General features: G+C 37.2%; 1 protein-coding gene across 10 annotated transcripts in view; it reads right to left on the bottom strand.

Annotated features, from left to right (window-relative positions):
• The window catches only part of Sntg1 (syntrophin, gamma 1), an 814,179-nt gene that overhangs the window by 238,498 nt on the left and 554,169 nt on the right, over positions 1-21,512 (bottom strand). For all 10 annotated transcript variants that reach the window (XM_063288183.1, XM_063288182.1, XM_063288181.1 and 7 more), the window contains one exon: positions 18,088-18,190. In XM_063288183.1, coding sequence (XP_063144253.1) covers positions 18,088-18,190 — 103 coding nt within the window. The remainder of the gene's footprint in view (positions 1-18,087; positions 18,191-21,512) is intronic.

Here is a 21,512-nt window from a genome sequence, read left to right as displayed (position 1 = left end):
GCTCTCAGTATGTATTCATATATTCTAAATCCTCATTAAAGCTATTTCTTTTTAGTATTATAAGGCAAAAATATGTATTCATCTTATGAGAAATCTAGTATCATATCATTTTTAAACGTGAAGATAAACAATTAAAGATTTACAATTTTCAAAGATGGTATCACAGTATAGAAACTATTAAGTTCTGGACCAAACACATGTTCCTTGACTTAATTGTACACTATGACAAAACAGTATTACTTTAGAGTTTTTAATGTATTTGACCAGCCAATTATTTTTTGAAAGATCACAGTTGAATTTAAGCATCTTATTTCTTAGGAAATTTTTACTTCTAAATAAAACATATTAAAGAATTGTTCCATTCTTTATTACTAAAAATTCTACAGTTTTTCTGCAACTAAAATGTCATATGCCTGAACTAAATTTTTGTACTCTTCAAATGCAGTTTTATAATTAGACGGTAGAATGATGGCTCAGTACTTAAGAACACATGATGTCCTTATAGATGACCTAGGCAACACACCCACATGGCAACTCACAGCCAACCTTACCTCCAGTTCCAGGGAATATGACAACCTCTTATGGCCTCTCTGAATATTACTGGCAACTCTGAGAATTAGATCATGATGCACTTCCATATACACTTAAAATACACACACATAAAAGAAGAATAAATAATAATTATTTTACTAAAAATTTACATTTTACCCACAGCTCCCTACTCCCAAACCTCATGGAAGAGAGAGATGATTGTGCAGACCTGAGGGCAATCCTGAGACTGCAGGGCAAGAGAGACCACCATTTCTGCCCACTTTTGCCCACATTCCTGGCCCAAGAGGAAACTGTATAGGGTCTCTGGACACAGGAAGATAGGGGCAGTCAAGCTGCAGGAGCTCTGTGGTCCAAACTGCGTCTGGATCTGAACGGACACAGTCAAACAGGTCCCTGCACCCAAATCCTGTGGGAGGGAGAACTAGACCTTCAGAGGGGCAAACATGCCTAGAAAACAAGAGGAGACTACTCTCTGCCCACATTTCTGACTCTAGAGGAAAACGACTAGCACCATCTGGGCCCTCTTGTGCAGAGGGACCTAGGAGAAGCAGGGGCAGGCCATTCTGTTTGATGTCCTAACAAAGAGCTGAAACCTTGCCCCAAGGAGCAACTTCAGGCCTGAGACCAGAGGTAAGACCAACTTTTCTGCTCCAAGTGACCTGCCTGGTGGACTCAGGACACACAAAGGCAAAATTTCTTTGGAACTGTATACTTCCGGTTTCTTGCTGATCTCAGTCCACAGCTCCCTGCTCCCAAACCCCATGGGAGAGAGAGCTGATTGCCCAGACCTGTGGGCAATACTGGGACTGCAGGGCAGGAGACACTGCCACTTCTGCTCACCTCTACCCATATCTCTGGCCCAAGAGGAAACTGTATAGGACCTCTGGGCATAGGAAGATAGGGGCAGTCAAGTTGCAGGAGCCCTGCAGTCCAGACTGCGCCCAGATCTGAACAGACCTGGTCAAACAGCTCCCTGAACCCAAATCCCATGGAAGGGAGAGCTAGACACACCTGGGAAACCAGAGGAGACTAGTCTCTGCCCACATTTCTGACTCTAGAGGGAAACACCTAGCACAATCTGGGCCCCCTTATACACAGGGACCCAGGAGAAGGAGGGGTAGGCCCTTCTGGTTCCCACCCACATGGACAGCTGAAAGCCACTGGACAGGAATGACTACATGCCTGAAAGCAGAATACTCTGTTTCCATAACTGGCTGAAAGAAAACAGGAAAACAGGTCTACAACATTCCTGACACAGGCTTATAGGATGGTCAAACCACTGTCAGAAATAGCAAAATAAGGCAACACCAGAGACAACATGACAGCCAGAGGCAAGCGCAGGAACCCAAGCAACAGAAACCAAGACTACATGGCATCATCAAAGACCAATTCTCCCACAAAAGCAAACACTGACTATCTAAACACACCAGAAAAGCAAGAACTAGATTTGAAATCATGATGATGGAGGACTTTAAGAAAGACATAAAGAACTCCTTTAGAGAAATGCAGGAAAATGCAAGTAAACAATTAGAAGCCCTTAGAGAGGAAACACAAAAATCCCTGAAAGAATTACAGGAAAACACAATCAAACAGGTAAAGGAATTGAAAAATGGAAATAGAAACAATAAAGAAAGCACAGAGGGAGAAAACCCTGGATATAGAAAACCAAATAAGAGACAAGGAGCTGTAGATAAAAGCATTACCAACAGAATACAAGAGATAGAAGAGAGAATCTCAGGAGCAGAAGATTCCATAGAAAGCATCGACACACCTGTCAAAGATAATGTAAAAAGGAAAAAGGTACTGGCCCAAAACATACAGGAAATCCAGGACACAAGGAGAAGATCAAACCTAAGGATAATACGTATAGAAGAGAGTGAAGACTCACAACTCAAAGGACTAGTAAATATCTTCAACAAAATCATATATGAAAACTTCCCTAACCTAAAGAAAGAGATGCCTATAAACATACAAGAAGCCTAAAGAACGCCAAATAGACGGGACCAGAAAAGAAACTCCTCCTGTCCCAAAATAGTCAAAACACCAAGTGCACAAAACAAAGAAAGAATACTAAAAGCAGTAAGGGAAAAAGGTCAAGTAACATAGGAAGGCAGACCTACCAGAATTACACCAGACTTCTCACCAGAGACTATGAAAGCCAGAAGATCCTGGACAGATGTCATACAGACCCTAAGAGAACATAAATGCCAGCCCAGGTTACTGTATCCAGCAAAACTCTCAATTAACATAGATGGAGAAACCAAGATATTCCATGACAAAACCAAATTTACACAATATCTTTCTACAGATCCAGCCCAACAAAGGATAATAAACAGTAAAGCCCAACACAAGGAGGCAAGCTACACCTTAGAAAAAGCAAGAAACTAATCGTCTTGGCAACAAAACAAAGAGAAGACAAGTACACAAACGTAATCTCACCTCCAAATACAAAGATAACAGGAAGCAATAATCACTATTCCTTAATGTCTCTCAACATCAATGGACTCAATTCCCCAATAAAAAGACACAGATTAACAAACTAGATATGCAATAAGGACCCAAAATTTTGCTGCCTACAGGAAATACACCTCAGAGGCAAAGACAGATACTACCTCAGAGTAAAAGGCTGGAAAACAACTTTCCAAGCAAATGGTCTGAAGAAGCAAGCTGGAGTAGCCATGCTAATATCGAATAAAATCAATTTTCAACCAAAAGTCATCAAAAAAGATAAGGAAGGACACTTCATATTCATCAAAGTAAAAATATACCAAGATGAACTCTCAATCCTAAATATCTATGCTTCAAATACAAGGGAACCTACATACATAAAAGAAACCTTAATAAAGATCAAAGCACACCTTGAATCTCACACAATGATAGTAGGAGATTTCAACACCCCACTCTCATCAATGGACAGATTATGAAAACAGAAATTAAACAGAGACATAGACAGACTAATAGAAGTTATGAAACAAATGGACTTAACAGATATTTATAGAGCATTCTATCCTAAAACAAAAGGATATACCTTCTTCTCACAACCTCATGGCACTTTTTCCAAAACTGACCATGTAATCAGGCACAAAACAGACCTCAACAGATACAGAAAGATAGAAATAATCCCGTTCGTTCTATCAGACCACCATAGGCTCAAACTGGTCTTCAATAACAATAAGGAAAGAACACCCACATATACATGGAAGTTGAACAATGCTCTACTCAGTGATAACATGGTAAAGGAAGAAATAAAGAAAGAAACTAAAGACTTCTTAGAATTTAATGAAAATGAAGGTACAATGTACCCAAACTTATGGGACACAAAGAAAGCGGTACTAAGAGGAAAACTCATAGCTCTGAGTGACTGCAGAAAGAAACAGGAGAGACCAGATATCAGCAGCTTGACAGCACATCTAAAAGCTCTAGAACAAAAGAAGCAAATACACCCAGGAAGAGTAGAAGGCAGGAAATAATCAAACTCAGAGCTGAAATCAACCAAGTAGAAACAAAACGGACTATACAGACAATCAACAGAACCAAAAGTTGGTTCTTTGAGAAAATCAACAAAATAGATAAATCCTTAGCCAGACTAACCAGATGACACAGAGAGTGTCCAAATCAACAAAATCTGAAATGAAAAGGGAGACATAACAACAGAATCTGAAGAAATTCAAAAAAATCATCAGATCCTACAACAAAAGTCAATATTCAACAAAACTGGAAAATCTGGAGGAAATGGAAAATTTCCTAGAAGGATACTAGGTGCCGAAGTTAAATCAGGAACAGATAAACCATTTAAACAATCCCATAACTCCTAAAGAAATAAAAGCAGTCTTTAAAAGTCTCCCAACCAAAAAGAACCCAAGTCCAGATGGTTTCAGTGCAGAATTCTATCAGACCTTCATAGAAGACCTTATACCAATACTATCCAAAATGTTCCACAACATTGAAACAGATGGAGCACTACTGAATTCCTTCTATGAAGACACAATTACTCTTATACCTAAACCACACAAAGATCCAACAAAGAAAGAGAATTTCAGACCAATTTCCCGTATAAATATCGACACAAAAATACTCAGTATAATTCTTGCAAAATGAATCCAAGAACACATCAAAACAATCATCCAGCATGATCAAGTAGACTTTATCCCAGGTATGCAGGGAAGGTTTAATATATGGAAAGCCATCAACAGAATCCACCATATAATCAAACTGAAAAATCAAAACCATATGATCATTTCATTAGATGCTGAGAAAGCATCTGACAAAATTCATCAGCCCTTCAACATAAAAGTCCTGGAAAGAACCAGAATTCAAGGCCCATACCTAAACATAGTAAAAGCCATGTACTGCAAACCAGTAACTAACATTAAACTAAATGGACAGAAACTTGAAACAATCCCACTAAAATCAGGGACTAGACAAGGCTGCCTACTCTCTACCTACTTATTAAATATGGTTCTCAAAGTCCTAGCCAGAGCAATCAGACAACAAAAGGAGATCAAAGGGATACATATTGGCAAGGAAGAAATAAAACTATCATTATTTGCAGATATGATAGTATATTTAAGTGATCCCAAAGGTTCCACCAGAGAAAAACTAAACCTGATAAATACCTTCAGCAAAGTGGCTGGGTATAAAATTAACTCAAATAAATCAGTAGCCTTCCTCTCCACAAAAGAGAAACAACCTGAGAAAGAAATTAGGGAAACGGCACCCTTCATTATAGTTCCAAATAATATAAAATACCTCGGTGTGACTTTAATCAAGCACGTGAAAGATCTGTATGATAACAACTTCAAGCCTCTGAAGAAAGAAATTGAAGAATATCTCAGAAGATGGAAAGATCTCCCATGCTCATGGATTGGCAGGATCAATATAGTAAAAATGGCCATTTTACCAACAGCAATCTACATATTCAGTGCAATCCTCATCAAAATTCCAATCCGATTCTTCATAGAATTAGACAGAACAATTTGCAAATTCATTTGGAATAACAAAAAAACCCTGGATAGCTAAAACTATCCTCAACAATAAAAGGACTTCAGGGGCAATCACTATCCCTGAACTCAAGCAGTATTACAGAGCAATAGTGATAAAAACTGCATTGTATTGGTACAGAGACAGGCAGATAGACCAGTGGAATAGAATTGAAGACACAGAAATGAACCCATACCCCTATGGTCACTTGATTTTTGACAAAGGAGCCAAACCATCCAATGGAAAAAAGATAGCATTTTCAGCGAATGGTACTGGTTCACTGGAGGTCAGCATGTAGAAAAATACAGATCGATCCATTCTCATCATCCTGTACAAAGCTTAAGTCAAAGTGGATCAAGGACCTCTACATCAAACCAGATATACTCAAACTAATAGAAGAAAAAGTGGGGAAGAATCTCGAACACATAGGCAGTGGAGAAAATTTCCTGAAAGAAACACCATTGGGCTTATGCTCTAAGATCAAGAATTGACAAATGATCTCATAAAACTACAAACCTTCTGTAAGTCAAAGGACATTGTTGTTAGGACAAAATGGCAACCAACAGATTGGGAAAAGATCTTTACCAATCCTACAACTCTATATCCAAAATGTACAAAGAACTCACAAAGTTAGACTGCAGGGAGACAAATAACTCTATTAAAAATGGGGTTCAGAGGTAAACAAAGAATTCACAGCTGAGGAATATCGAATGGCTGAGAAGTGCCCATAGAAATGTTCAACATCTTTAGTCATAAGGGAAATGCAAATCAAAACAACCCTGAGATTTCACCTCACACTAGTGAGAATGGCTAAGATCAAAAACTCAGGTGACAGCAAATGCTGGCGAGGATGTGGAGAAAGAGGAACACTCCTCCATTGTTGGTGGGATTGCAGACTGGTACAACCATTCTGAAAATCAGTCTGTAGGTTCCTCAGAAAATTGGACATTGTACTACCTGAGGACCCAGCTATACCTCTCTTGGGCATATACCCAAAAGATGCCCCAACATATAACAAAGTCACATGCTCCACTATGTTCATAACAGCCTTATTTATAATAGCCAGAAGCTTGAAAGAACCCAGATGCCCTTCAACAGAGGAATGGAAACAGAAAATATGGTACATCTACACAATGGAATATTACTCAGCTTTCAAAAACAATGACTTTATGTAATTTATAGGTAAATGGATGGAACTGGAAAATATCATCCTGAGTGAGGTAACCCAATCACAGAGAAACACACATGGTATGCACTCATACCATGAGTTATAGTAGTAGATTATTAAGTTATATAGTAGATTTATTAAAATAATTACATAGAATAAAAGAAAAAGGTACAAACTACTAGTGTCAGAAATAACTGTGAGGCTACTACAGAGAGCTAATAAAAACTAAAGCAAATACTGAAAGGATAAGATGACTACATTAATACAGAAGAGTTAATCACTTCACTGAAGTGGGGAATAGCATATTTGATTTTACAAAAATGATTAAAAGAATATTGTAATCATTTTAGAAACCAAGTAATGCAAAAGAATTTTATAATTCCATCTTATGAGTAATTTCTTTTAACGAATTAATAAAACTGTGGTCTCTCGTAGTGAATTTCAGTATATAAAAATTAATCTAATTTCTGTACTCACAATAGATAATTGGAAAATGATACTTTAAAATATTTTCAATAGGATGTTTAAAACCATCCAAAAAAGCATACAATAAGTAAAATATGTATAATAGATCATCACTGGATAAAATCAAAATACTGACCCTCCCACAACCTATGGCCTGTTTGCCTCAAGGGAGTTTCACAGTAACCAAGGACACATGTAAGAATCTTACCCAAATACCCACACCAGCGGAGGCAACCACAGAGCACAGCTGACACAGTAACTGCACACACTCTTGAGCTCCACCTTCTTTCTAGTCTGCTTGTCCATGTGTGCTAGATCAGTAGCCAGATCCCCTCCCATTTCCTGCTGCCTATCTCCCTCCCAGGAGGTCCAGAAGAACCAAACACACAGGAAGCCTGCTCTAACCAAAACACAGGGCGCTCACCTTATCCAAAGACACCACTGCCTGCCTCCCAGGAGACCAGCACTAAACTAGGTCACAGAGCCTCCAAGGAGGCCAGCTCCAGTCAGAGACACCAAGGCCAGTTAATGCCATAGGTAACCAGGTATCAAGAGGTAAGCACAAGATCATAAGTAACAGAACCCTGTGCAATTTGGCACCAGCAGGGCACAGTTCTCCCAGCACAACAAGCCCTTGATACCCTAACATGCCTAAAAAGTAAGAACATGACCTAAAATCCCATCTCATGAAGGTGATAGATGCCTTTAGGTAGGATATAAATAACTCCTTCAAATAAATACAGGAAAGCACAGGCAAACAGGTAGAAGCCCTTAATGAAGATACAAATAAATCCCTTAAAGAATTACAGGAAAATACAAGCAAGCAGGTGAAGAAATTGAACAAAACAGTGGAAGAAATGAAAAACAGAAATAGAAATTATAAAGAAAACACAAATGAAGGCAACCCAGAGACAGACAATTTTGAAAAGACATCAGGAGTTACAGATACAAGCAAGGATCAGCAACATAATACAACAGATAGAAAAGAGAATCTTGGGCATAGAAGATACCATAAAAGATATTGATACATCGGTCAAAGTATAAAAACTTCCTAACCCAAAACATCCAGGAAATCCAGGACACAATGAAATGACCAAACCTAAGAATAATAGGAATAGAAGAGGGTAAAGAATCCCAGCTCAAGGGGTAAGAAAACTTCTTCAACAAATAAAAGTTTCCTAACCCAAAGGAAGTGATGACAATGAATGTACAAGAAAACTAAAGAACACCAAATAGATTTGACCAGAAGAGAAAATCCTCTCATCATCTAATAATCAAAACACTATATGCACAGAACAAAGAAAGAATAATAAATGCTGTAAGGGACAAAAGGCCAAGTAACATATAAAGGTAGACTTCTCAACAGAGACTCTAAAAGCCAGAAGATCCTGGACAGATGTCATCCAGATCCTGAGAGAACACAAATGCTAGCCCAGTATACTACACCCAGCAAAACTCTCAATCACTGTAGAAGGAAGAACCGAGATATTACATACATGACAAAACCAAACTTAAGTAATATCTTTCTACTCATCTAGCCCTACAGAAGACACTAGAAGGAAGTCTCTAACACAAGGAAGGTGATTATATACCCCCAGTAGGAAATTAAACATTTCTCAACAAACCTGAAAGAAGAGAAACACACACACACACACACACACACACACACACACACACACACACACACACACACCACTAGAACTGCCTCCAGCAACAATAATAACAAGAGCTAACAATCATCTGTCTTTACTATCTCTCAACATCAATAGACTCAATTCCCCTATAAAAAAACACAGGCTAACAGACTGGATATGTGAACAGGATTCACCACTTTGTTGCATACAGGAAAAACAACTCCTTGACAAAACAGACACTACCTCAGAGTAAAAGAATGGAAATTTTTTTTCCAAGCAAATGGTTCCAAGAAACAAGCTGGAGTTGACATCCTAATATCTTATAAAATACACTTTCAACCAAAAGTTATCAAGTGAGATGGGGAAAGATACTTGATATTCATCAAGGAAAAAACCCACAAGAGGAAGTCTCAATTCTCAACATCTATGCCCCAAATGCAAGGGCATAAATGAAAACACAAAACCAAAAAATAGATGAGACACATGAAAGGAGTCACAAGAATAAAGTTTATAAAACTACATTGAGAGATTGAATGATCCAATATTTATAACTTCAAAATGCAATTGAAACATGTTAGAAAAACAAGAAGAAACAATACCCCAAAAGAGTAAGTGATAAGAAATGATCAAAATCATTGCTGTAATAAATGAAATTTGAATGAGAAAAAAATACAAGAAAACAGTGAAATAAAGAGTTGCATCTATGAAAAACTTAAGCAAACTTAACAAACAAGAAAATTATCCAAATGAAAAATAGAAAAGATTTAAATTAGAATTCAAAAAGGAAACATCATTATCCTCTGATGTTAAATCAAGATAAAGAAAGATATTTTAAGTACTTTCACACTAATGAGATATAATCAATAATTTTAAATTATATAAATAAGTAGCCAGGACTCACATGTGCTTAGCTCAGAATTTTGTCAGACTTCCAAAAAACAACTAACACCAATACTCCACAAGTTACTTTGTAAAAACATTTCCAATCATTTTTTTAAATGCCATTATTACCAAAATCAAAGATTCAACAAAAAAGGGAATTATAGGCAAGAAATCTGATAATTCTAGATGTAAAAATCCTCAATAAAATGCTTGCAAACTAAATTTAAGAACACATGAAAAGTAGTATCCACCATGATCAACATGGAATCATCCCAGAGATGCTTAATATACATAAATTAATACATGTAATGTATCATATAGATTCTCAATGAAAAAAATCACATGATCATCTCATAAGAAGTAGAAAAGGTTCTTTTATTACAATATACAGTATCCACTATGATAAAAGAATACTATAGATTAAGTAGAACCCCTGTGAAAATCCTCATGTACTTCTTTACATAAATTGAAATGTTATCTTTTTTTTTTTTGGTTCTTTTTTTTTTTTTCGGAGCTGGGGACCGAACCCAGGGCCTTGCGCTTCCTAGGTAAGCGCCCTACCACTGAGCTAAATCCCCAGCCCTTGAAATGTTATCTTAAAACTTATATAGAAACCCAAAGAGCCCAGAAAACCCAAGTAATCCTGAAAATGAAATAACTTCCAGAAATATCACTGTTCATGATTTTAAGTAACACTGTAGAGCTATAATGAAAACTACATGGCACTGACATAAAAACAAATGTGTTGATAAATGTAATAGAATTCAAGATAAAGTTATAAACCTGCATAATTAATTTTAGGTAAAGACCAAAAATATATACTAGAAAAAAGACAGCATCTTCAAGAAATGATACTAGTTAAAATGAAAATAGATCTATATTTCTTAATCTGAATACACACACACACACACACACACACACACACACACAGAAACAAACACACATGCATACACATATACACACACTAAATGGATCAGGGACCTCAACATAAAACTTGATTTATTCTATTTAAAGTAGTAAAAAGAAATATCCTAGGTGTTACAGGCACAGAAAAGAATGTTCTAAATTAGACTCTAATAAAAGAGACATTAAGAGCAACAAATGACATGGAGGACCACATGAAGCTCAATAGAGTCTGTGAAGAAATGAATAACATCATTCAAGCAGCATGCTATCCTGTGGAATGGGGGGAATCCTTACTAATTATACATCTGACAGAGGGTTAGCATCTAGAACATAGAAAGAACTCACAAATTAAATGTCTAGTTAGAATATAACACATTTATAAAATGAACCATGAAACTATACAGAGACATCCCAAAAGCAGAATCAAAAGTGGCTGAGAATCACTATAAAAATAATCAGAATCTTTAGCCACTGAGGACTACAAATTAAGATGGCTTTGAGATTTCATCTTACAAAAGTCATAATAGCTAAAATTTTAAAAATATTGTAGCAAGTGTTGCAGTGGAGTAGGGAAAAGAGGAGCATGTATTCACTGTTGGTAGAAGTATGAACTGGTACAACAATGAAAATCAATGTGGAGGTTCCCCAAGAGCTGAAAGTAGATCTACCATAAGATCCAGATATACCATTGGTGGACATATATCTAAAGGATTCTACATTTGCTACAAAGATACTAGATTATCCATATTTTTGCCGCTTTTTCAAAATATTCAGGAAATGGAAATAGTCTATATATTCTTTAACTGAAAGATGTTAATGAAACATGGTACATTTATACCATTTTACACCTCATCTGTTTAAAATAAAATGGGAAACTTGAAGTTAAATCAGTAGAATTAGAAACAACCGCACTTAATGTGGTAACTTAGACCTAGAAACACACTGTATATTTTTGCTAAATATTTAGATATACAAGTTTCAGTTGGTATCCTTACAACAGTTAAGTATCTAATTAAAGGGCCTTGGGGTAAAGAAGATCTCTAAAGGAAGCTTAGATAGAATAGAATGTTACTGGAGGAAAAGGGGAAAATACAATGGGAAGAATTAGGTTGATTGAAGGATACAGTAGAGGTGGGACCTTGATGATAAGATTATTTCTGAAGATACCACATTCTTATGTTATAAAACATAGAGAAATATATCTGATATTCCATTGGATGATCTATCCTGACTGGTTAGTCTTCATAGTTCTTAAAGATACTATATACATTACTAGAATAGAAAAAAATGAACTCTACAATAAAGACCTGTCTGGTAATATAAGTCTACCTGTACACAATATTGCCATTGATGTTATGAGTGACCAACCACTCTGTTTTGTTTGAATTAAGTCGTACTCTATGAAATGAAACCTATTCCTGAGTCTGTCAGTGACTTCAAAAGCCTATGACTAGAAATACCATGAGCTCTTGGGTAAAACCAACTAATTTTCTGGTAAGTAGAGATAGCAATACAATGACTTCTCATTCATTATGGTTATCTCATGTAGTGCTTTGAAAATTCTTGACCTAGGGAGTGGCAATATTTTGAGGTGTGGCCTTGTTGGAATGGCTATAGCATTGTTAGAGGAAGTGTCACTCTGGAGGTGGGGTTTGAAGCTCTGCCCAGTGTGGAAGAGACAGACTAATCCTGTTGGTCTTTAGAACAAGGTGGAGAACTCTCAGCTCCTTCTGCATCAAGCCTGCCATGCTCCTCCCTTGATAATAATGTACTAAACCTCTGAACCTTTAAGCCAGCCCAGTTAACTGTCTTCCTTTATAAGAGTTGTCTTGATTGGGAGGTTTGTTCATAGCAGCAAAACCCTAACAAAGACAGAAGTTGTTATCAGGGACTGGGGTATTGCTATGAGATGACTGACCATGTTCTGTTTGGGAGAATGTGGATTTTAGAACTTTAGATTTGGGAAGAGAGGAATGCCTAAAGTGGGGCTTAGTGTACCCTCCTAGACAAAATATGGAAGACGGTGCTGCCGAGGATGACTTGAACTCTGTAGGCCTGCAGTCCCAGGAGGTTTCAGTAGTAGAGGATTTTCGTAAGTGGCCCGGAGACTGTTCTTGTGATATTTGGTGAAGAATGTGGCTGCTTTTTTGCCCTTGCCCGAAAAGTCTGTTTGAGGCTAAAATGAAGGGATTTAGATTAATTCATCAACAAAATAAGTCTCAAAAGAGCCCAGCAGAGTTTCATACGGGATAATAATTATGGATTTGTTTTCATTCTTCTACACGTAGACATTCTGTTAGACCACCACCATTTGTTAAAGAATCTTTCTTTTTTACATTGTATGGTTTTGCCTTTTTTTAATCAAAAATTAAGTGTCCATAGGTATGTGAGTTCATTTCTGGGTCTTTGATTCAATTCCAATCATCAACATGTCTATTTCTGTACCAACACTATGCAGTGTTCTTTTTTTAAACCACTTTTGCTCTGTAGTGCAGTTTGAGGTCCTGGATGGAGATCCTCCTGAAGTACTTTTATTGTTCATGATAATTTGGTTATGCTGGATTTTTTATTTTTTCATATGATGTTGAGGATTGCTCTTTCAAGGTCTGTAGACCTAAACATAAAAACAAAATACACTAAATATCATATAATAGAAAGTCTGAAAAGCCTTGACAGTCTCCTTAGTACAGGAGACAATTTCCTAAATAGAACACCAATGGCTCAGGTTCTAAGACAATTGGTAAATGGAACCTCATAAAACTGCAATGTTACTGTAAGGCAAAGGACATTCTCAATAGGACAAAACAGCAATCTAACAGATTGTGAAAGGATCTTCACCAACCCTACATCTGATAGAGGGCTAATATCCAAAATCTATAAAGAATTTAAGAAGTGGAACAACAACAACAACTCAAATAATCCAATTAAAAATGGGGCACATGTAGTGGAAATTTCCGCTAACTGATTAAATAAAGATAACAAGAAGCCAATCACTGGACAAAGAGGAGGCAGGACTTCAGGGTCCGTGGAGGAAGAGAGGACACAGAAGAGAGGAACTTCTTTTTGGACAGCTGGAGCAAGGCAGACACGATGTACAAGGTTGGAGGTTGTTAGTTCAGATGGCAAATCTGCCACCAGAAAATTTCTAACATAGAATTGTTCCTAAACTTAGGATGCTAGGTTCTGCACCCAGCAAATGTGTTATCTGTTGATTTGAAACTAATATTTTCTGATGTCTTCCTTCTCCCTGTGATTCCACTGAGCTGCAAGAAAAGGTAACAGTGACAGCATTGGTTTGCAAGAGGGCACCCCAGCTAGTCATGAAAATTTGGGAGTGCACAGCAGGTTTGTCAGCAGCCAGCCTGTGGTGGAGAGAGTGATTTTGGAGCTCTGGAGAGCCAGAGCCAGCCTTAGTGGAACAGGCTTTGGCAAAAGGGAAAACATGCTGTCTTCGGATCAATACTGGGGTCGGAACAGACCTAGACCACTGCCTGGTGCCTAGCTGATGACAGCATGGGTTTTTTTTTTTTGTTTTTTGTTTTTGTTTTTGTTTTTTATCTGTTTTGTTTTTTAGTTTGTTTATTTTTTAATATTATGTGCTACAGGTATAGAGCTAAACAGAGAATTCTCAACAGAAAAATCTTGAATGGCAGAAAATCACTTAAAGAAATGTTCAATGTCCTTAGTCATCAGGGAAATGCAAAACAAAACAACTTTGAAATCCCATCTTACACCCATCAAAATGACTATGATCAGAAACTCAAATGATAGCACATGCTGGTGAGGATGTGTAGCAAGAGGAATACTCCTCCCTTGCTTGTATGAGTGCAAACTTGTGCAAACACTTTGAAAATCATTTTTGGTGGTTTCTAAGAGAACTAGGAATACTACCTCAAGATACAGCTATACCACTCTTGATCATATACTCAAAAGATGCCCCACCATCTCACAAAGACATTTGTTCAACTATGTCTGTATCAGCTTTATTTGTAATAGTCATAAACTAGAAACACCAGAGATGTTCCTCAAACTGAACAATGAATAAAAAAATGTGGTACATCTACACAACGGAATACTCTTCAACTAAGAAAAACAAAGACATCATAAATTTCACAGGCAAATGGATAGATCTTGAGAATATCATCCTGAGTGAGGTAACCCAGTTCCCAAAGGACATGTATGGTATGTACTCACTTAAAAGCAGATATTAGCCATAAATTTCAGGAGACCTATACTACATTCTACAGTCCCAAAGAAGCTAAACAAGAAGGAAGGCACAAGCAAGAATATTTGAATCTCATTTGGAAGGGGGAATAAAATAGTCCTAAGAGGTAGATGGAGGGAGGGAACTGGGTGGCAGAGGAGATGGGAGGGGAATAGGGGAGGTTCTGGGTCAGATATGGAAAGGGACAGGAGGGATGTCCAGTTAGTCATGAGAATGAATGGAAATTTGCAACTGACTGTTGTGGCAAGGTAGGGGGCATCCTCAGGAAGATACAGATACCTGGGATAAGAGATACACCTGAGAATCAGTGGGGATGTCCTTAGCTGTGAGTCACAATATTTGAGATATGAAACCTCATGTAGCCATGCAGGAACCCCAGTGGAGTTATCAACTGTGGATAAGGACAACACACCCATAAAACTTTTGACCCAAAATGTATCTTGTCTACAAGAAATGAAAGGACAGAGGATGGAGAAGAGACTGAGAGAATGGCCAAACAATAACCAGACCAACCTGAGACCTATCACATGGACAAGCATCAATCCTTGACACTATTAAAGATACTCTGTTATGTTTGCAGACAGAAATCTAGCATGGCTATCCTCTGAGAAGCTCCACTCAGCAGCTGACTCAGACAGATGTACACATTCACAGCTTAACAGTGGATGGAGCTCAGGAACGCTTATGGAAGAATAGGGGGAAGGACTGAAGGCTCTAAGGGAATAGGAATTCCATACCAAGAACAACAGGCTCAACTAACCTGGACCCTTGGGGCTCTCTGAGACTGATCTAACAACCAAAGAACATATAGGCACTGGACTTAGCCTTCCCTCACATATGTAGTAGATGTGCAGCTTGGTCTTCATTTGAATCCTGGAAAATTAGAGTGGGGGCTATCCCAAAAGATGTTGCCAGTACTCGTGATATGTTCTTCTAGCTAGGTTGCCTTATCTGGCCTCAGTGAGAGAAGATGTGACTATCCCGCAGAGACTTGATATTTGAGGGTGGGGGAATACCCAGGGGGTACCCACCAACTCTGAGAAAGAGAGGGGTATTGGGAGTAGGATTGTAAGAGGGAGTGATGGGGGCAATGAGAGGGATGTAAAATAAATGAGTAAAATAAATAATTAAATAAATGTGGTTTAATTATGGGGGGGAAAAAGTCCAAAAGAGACTTTGTTCTCTGTTTTAGTTTCACAAAGAGCATTATGACCAAGCATGGTAAGCTTAAAAAGAAACAAAATACATAATGTATGGTTCAAGTAATAATAAAGGGCTACAGGAAGTGAAACCAGACAAAGAACTGTGCTGCAGTCAACAAAGCCAGAAGGAATTATACATTATAGACACAGAGATGCTGAGTTTGGAGTTTGGCCAACTTATATTTGGTCTTGCTTTAGCCCAGTGTTTCCTTCCTATTGAATTTTAGAATGATAATATATATCCTGTGATATTGGAGGTATGTGATTTGTTGTTTGATTTTGATTTTTATAGGGGATTATAGTTAAGTGATTGGATGAACCTCAGAAGAGACTTTGAACTTTTGACTTTTAATATTGTTGAGACTATTATAGACTATAGGACTTTTGAAGGTGAACAAATGTATTTTGCATTATGCTATGCCTATGTATAGCCCCCATTGACTCGTGTGTTTGAACAAACATGGAGGGCTCAAGGAGTGGAAGGTAGTGGTTTGAATATGCTCGGCCCAGGGAGTGGCACTATTTGAAGGTTGGTCTTGTTTGTGTAGGCGTGGCCTTGTTGGAGGAAGTGTGTCACTGAAGGGGTGAGCTTTGAAGCTCTGTCCAATGTGGAAGATTCAGTCTTCTCCTCTTGGCCTTCAGAACAAGATGTAACATTCTCAGCTTCTCTCACATCATGCTTACTTGGATGCTGCCATGCTCCTGCCTTGATAATAATGAACTAAACCTCCGAACCTGTAAGCCACCACCAAATATATATCCGTTATAAGATGGTGATGGTGTCTGTTCACAGCAATGAAACCCTAACTAAGACATCCCATTAATTAGTATGAGGCTCAATCCTCATCATTGAGCTTTTTCACCCAGTAGATAGCAACTAACACAGAAGCCCACAACTGGTGAGTATTCAGAGAATATAAGACATCGCACAGGTAAATGTGATCCCTACATCAAATCATCCCTTGCAACGTTCAGGGATGTTTGCAGAAGAGATGACTGAAATATTACCAGAATCAGAGGCAGTAGATGACTTAAACAATGTTATACTTTTTAGACACATTAGGGCAAAAGCATAAATGACTCACAAAAATTATCACAGCATCCACAAAGCTAGCACAAGATCAAGCCAGAAGGTATCATAGCACGTGAATGACATCTATGTAAAATGGGATACAAATGGAAAGCAAATGAATGTATGCAAAGATGCTGACCATCAGTAGTGATTAGGGAAGTTCAACCAAAACCACAGTATCATTGGTGATTCATGAAAACAACCATGTTGAAAAAAAAAAACAGCAAGATATTTACAGATAATTGAAAGAAATTGATGATGTTGGTGCAAATGTGACATTGTTGGTGCAAATGTGAAATGGCAATGTCCCCATTGAAAGTATCATACCTAGTATTCAAAACAACACAGAGAACTAGAAATCCCACTTCTGGGTGTACATCCCAAACAACAGAAAGCATGATCTCAAAATAATACTTGTATGAGTACTACCTTATTGATAATAGCAAAGCCATGGAACCAAGAAAATGCCCATTAGTTGATAAAAGTTCAAATATAATGAAATTTGTATTAGTCTTAGAAACAAATGATATCTTGTCCTAGGGCCAAGACACATGTTTCACCATGCATTAACAACTACTACAACACACACACACACACACACACACACACACACACACACACACACACACATACCTCATCATAAACAAAGCTTCTAAATAATGAGAAAATTATCTGAACACAAATTTATCCCCAAAGCAATTAAAATGGTTAAGAAGCATATGGAACATGGTAAAGGGTTGTGTAAAGTAACAGTACAAGGGGAGAGCAGAGTTGGTTAAAATTAAGTACCAGATTTCATAATCACTAGAAAGGAAGAGTTTCAATATTATCAACATAAAAAAATAAAATTTGTAACTTTCAAGAGAAATGAATTCTACATGATTTGGTGATTCTATGCAGTATTCGTGTATGTATTTCACACTGTAAGAAAAAAAATACCAAGTTCTGGGTGGAAAGAAATGCAATGCTGTGATTACTGTCTCTGTTCCACAGATGCTTACATGCACAGTCTTCGTTAAGTGGGAGTTTGAGGAAAGCAGGAGCTCTTTTTAAAAATGACACTGTCAGGGTCACTTCCTCCCCAGCATTCCGAAGAACCTGAACCTGGAGATAGAAAAGATGAACAGAATATGGCCACCATTAGTTATACAATTTACTATAATTATAAGCCCTGGGCACTATTGACTTTTTTCACCTCTTGATTTTTCTCTTGTGGTCAGAAACACTTTGGAAAAGATAAAAGGATAACTTCCTAATTAGTGCTGTCATAGACCCAACTCTCTTCCTGCTTATGTCCTCATGCTTCAGTCCGATAGGATGCCCTGTGAACATCTCAGTCACATCCACAGAACCCCTCCTAAGCTATGGTTATCTTAGTGTTAGGGTTGATCACAAACTCTAAAGAATGGCAGTTGTTAAACAATGTTGGGGACACTATATCTTTTAATGTAATGACTGTTTAGTGAGTACACATTTGTAGTGTTACACTGATTAATATTGCTGGTAAAAGGGAAATGATCTTGCAGGTATGACGCAAAGAAATATTTCTTATAAAGCTGCATCAATTTATTCAAACATTTTAAAACACTGCTAAACCTTTTCTTTTCCCTGAAAAGCTGAGAAATAAGAAATTTGGTATCATTAGTAATCCTCGACACTTGAAATTATAGAATACATAGGTTTAGTACTACCAGCTAACAAAGTTCTAGTTTCCCTAAAAATTAAAAAATAAAAAATAATCAGTAGAAAATAAATCTAAAAATAGCAATTAAAGGAAGGCTAAGAGTCTTAGATGTATAAGTTATAATAGTTGTGGCAAATCAGATAAATATGGGTACCATTATAAACGCTGATATAAACCACATACAGAGTTAAGAATCTTTAGGAAGATACAGTTAAAGAAACACAAAAACATACACTGGTCATAAGCATAAAGACAATGTCTATCCTGAGAATTTCCTATTGTTCTGAAAGTTTTCTTTTCCAAACATGGAGATTGTGCCGCAACAGTGGTCATGGTTTCTGACATCCCAGGCATCCCATCCTGAGGCAAATACTTAGGATGATAAGCGAGGTCCACAATCCTCATCAATTTGTTATCCCACAGCAGGGGCTGGCTGGAAATATCCAACTAAACCAAACCTTTCCTAATTAGTGACACCAGGAGGCCAATCTGGAAATTTCTTTCATCTCTTCAGGCTATACAAGCAGAGAACAGTGGGATTTTCAGTGAGAAAAGACCAATCAACCAGAACAGAATCTTGCAAATAAACTCCATACTACATAGTCTAAAGAGATACAAAGCCAAACTTATGTATTGAACAATAAACTCGTTGCTTTAAAAATTACAGGAAACTAACAGAATCATTACTAACAATTGGCTAAATAAAAAGTTGGCAAAGATGAAATAAAACATATTAAAGAAAAAATGAACCATTTGAAAGGGAAAGTAACAACCAGCTCACAAGGTAAACCACCCATTAGAGCTATATGACAATGATCATAAAATAATCTGAAAAATAAGCAAGAAGTTACACTTGTGTCAAATTCATTGAAATACCATAAGCTTACAGCAAAGAGATGTTGAATTATCAAAACATTGAAACAGAATTCATAAAACACAAATTATAATGATATAAATAGAATACTTTCTGGATTAAAGAATAGAACAGTGCTGGAGAATCAGGAACACTGACTCAGTGGAAATAAGAGCTTCAGTGATAACGGGCATGCACATCTGTGAACATTTTTACACCTGTTTTAGTAACATTATTTAACATGAAAAGGTGTTAAATCATACTGAGACACTGAACCATGCCTGGACCTCCTGAGTGGAAGCCAGCATGTGGTAGAGACGAGAGAGAGAGAGAGAGAGAGAGAGAGAGAGAGAGAGAGAGAGAGAGAGAACGAGAACTTAAGTTGTTTGTGTGCTATGTATCCAGACAGACCTGGGAAAGTGAAGGCAGTGGGGAACAGCCAGATGTGAGAGGCCTGTGCTATCCCTGAGTCCACAGTGATGTCCAGACCCATGCTGCTGCTGAGGGCCATACCTAAGTCTATGATTCTACTGCAGTGGTCTGTGTTGATATGTATGTTCTCTAATACAACCAATGCTATCCAGATGCCTGTGGTGTGGACTGTAGCCTGAAGCCATGTGGATATCCAAGGGCCTCGCTAAGCTGGCTCCACTCAGGGTAGTGCCAGGAGTGCCACTATGACAAACAAGTATGTAAGGGAGAGATAGGAAAACAGAGGATCTGAATGGCACATTCACTGAAGCCTGCAGTTGGTAGAGGAACCGGTCATGAACTTGAGGTGTTTTCAAAATGTGTTTTTGTTGTTTTGCACTTTCGTTTGTTTTGTTTGTGTGATTTTGTGGGTTTGTTGTTAATTTGTTTTGTTTTTCTTTTCTTTTCTAAACTTCACTTTTATTTTTATTTTCCTTGGGGATAGGAGGTTATATGAGCAGAGAGCAGATGTGGAAGAATTTGGAAATGTGTGGGGTAGGATGCATGATAAAATTCCCAAAGATTCAAAAAGTATGTTAATTAAAAAGAATTGATACAATTAACCATATAAAAAATTAAGTTGACATAGAATACACAGCCCTTGTATTTTGCAGTACACATATGTGATAAATACTGAATAACAGCAGAAGCAGAATTGATACATGTAACATGTGAACACTTATACATAGGATCATCTTAAGTGAACAAAGATGGAAAGTCAGAATCACCAAGACTTGGGAAAAAATAAATGAATATCTATGATAATTATTCTAGTCAAATTTTTAATGAAGGTGCTAAGTCAGAGTACTGAGGGTAAAAATAATAGAAATCTGAACCCAAAATAAATTTAAAAGAAAGAAAACTATTTTTAGTTGAAGATGTCATGTGCTTTACAATGACAGTAGGCAATGTTAGAGTTAAAAGCAAAAATAGCCACAGGTGATAAAATTAATGATATGGAATAAGTACACACTCAACTCCTTTTCTGTGTCCTGGCAATAAATTTTTGATTGTAAAAAAAAAGCCATATATAAAAGCAACAACAGTATGAGGCACTTGTGTATTGATTGGACGGAAGTTTATGAAACTACTATGCACTTTGATATATAGAACATCGCTAATTTTTAACATATCTTAATGAGTGTTGGGAGATGACTTACATCATTATTTGACCTATAGAAAGAAATAGAGTGCAACAAAGACCCAGAAAACCTTTCTAGAGAAATTGTGAAATTGATTCTGAAAGTCATCACATTGAAGTACAGAAATTGTAGAATAAACACCAAAAAAAAAAGGAAAAAGAAAAGAAAAGGAAACAGAGAATGTGACTGATTATTGAACATTACTTGACTTCAAGAGTTAATGGGAAAATTGAAATACTGATAGTGAAAACAAACAAACAAATCCTCAATGTTTAG

The sequence above is a fragment of the Rattus norvegicus genome, chromosome 5 (genome assembly GCF_036323735.1).
Source record: "Rattus norvegicus strain BN/NHsdMcwi chromosome 5, GRCr8, whole genome shotgun sequence".
Lineage (NCBI taxonomy): Eukaryota > Metazoa > Chordata > Mammalia > Rodentia > Muridae > Rattus > Rattus norvegicus.
Note: the sequence above shows the minus strand (reverse complement) of the source record. Positions and strands in the feature narration are given on the sequence as shown.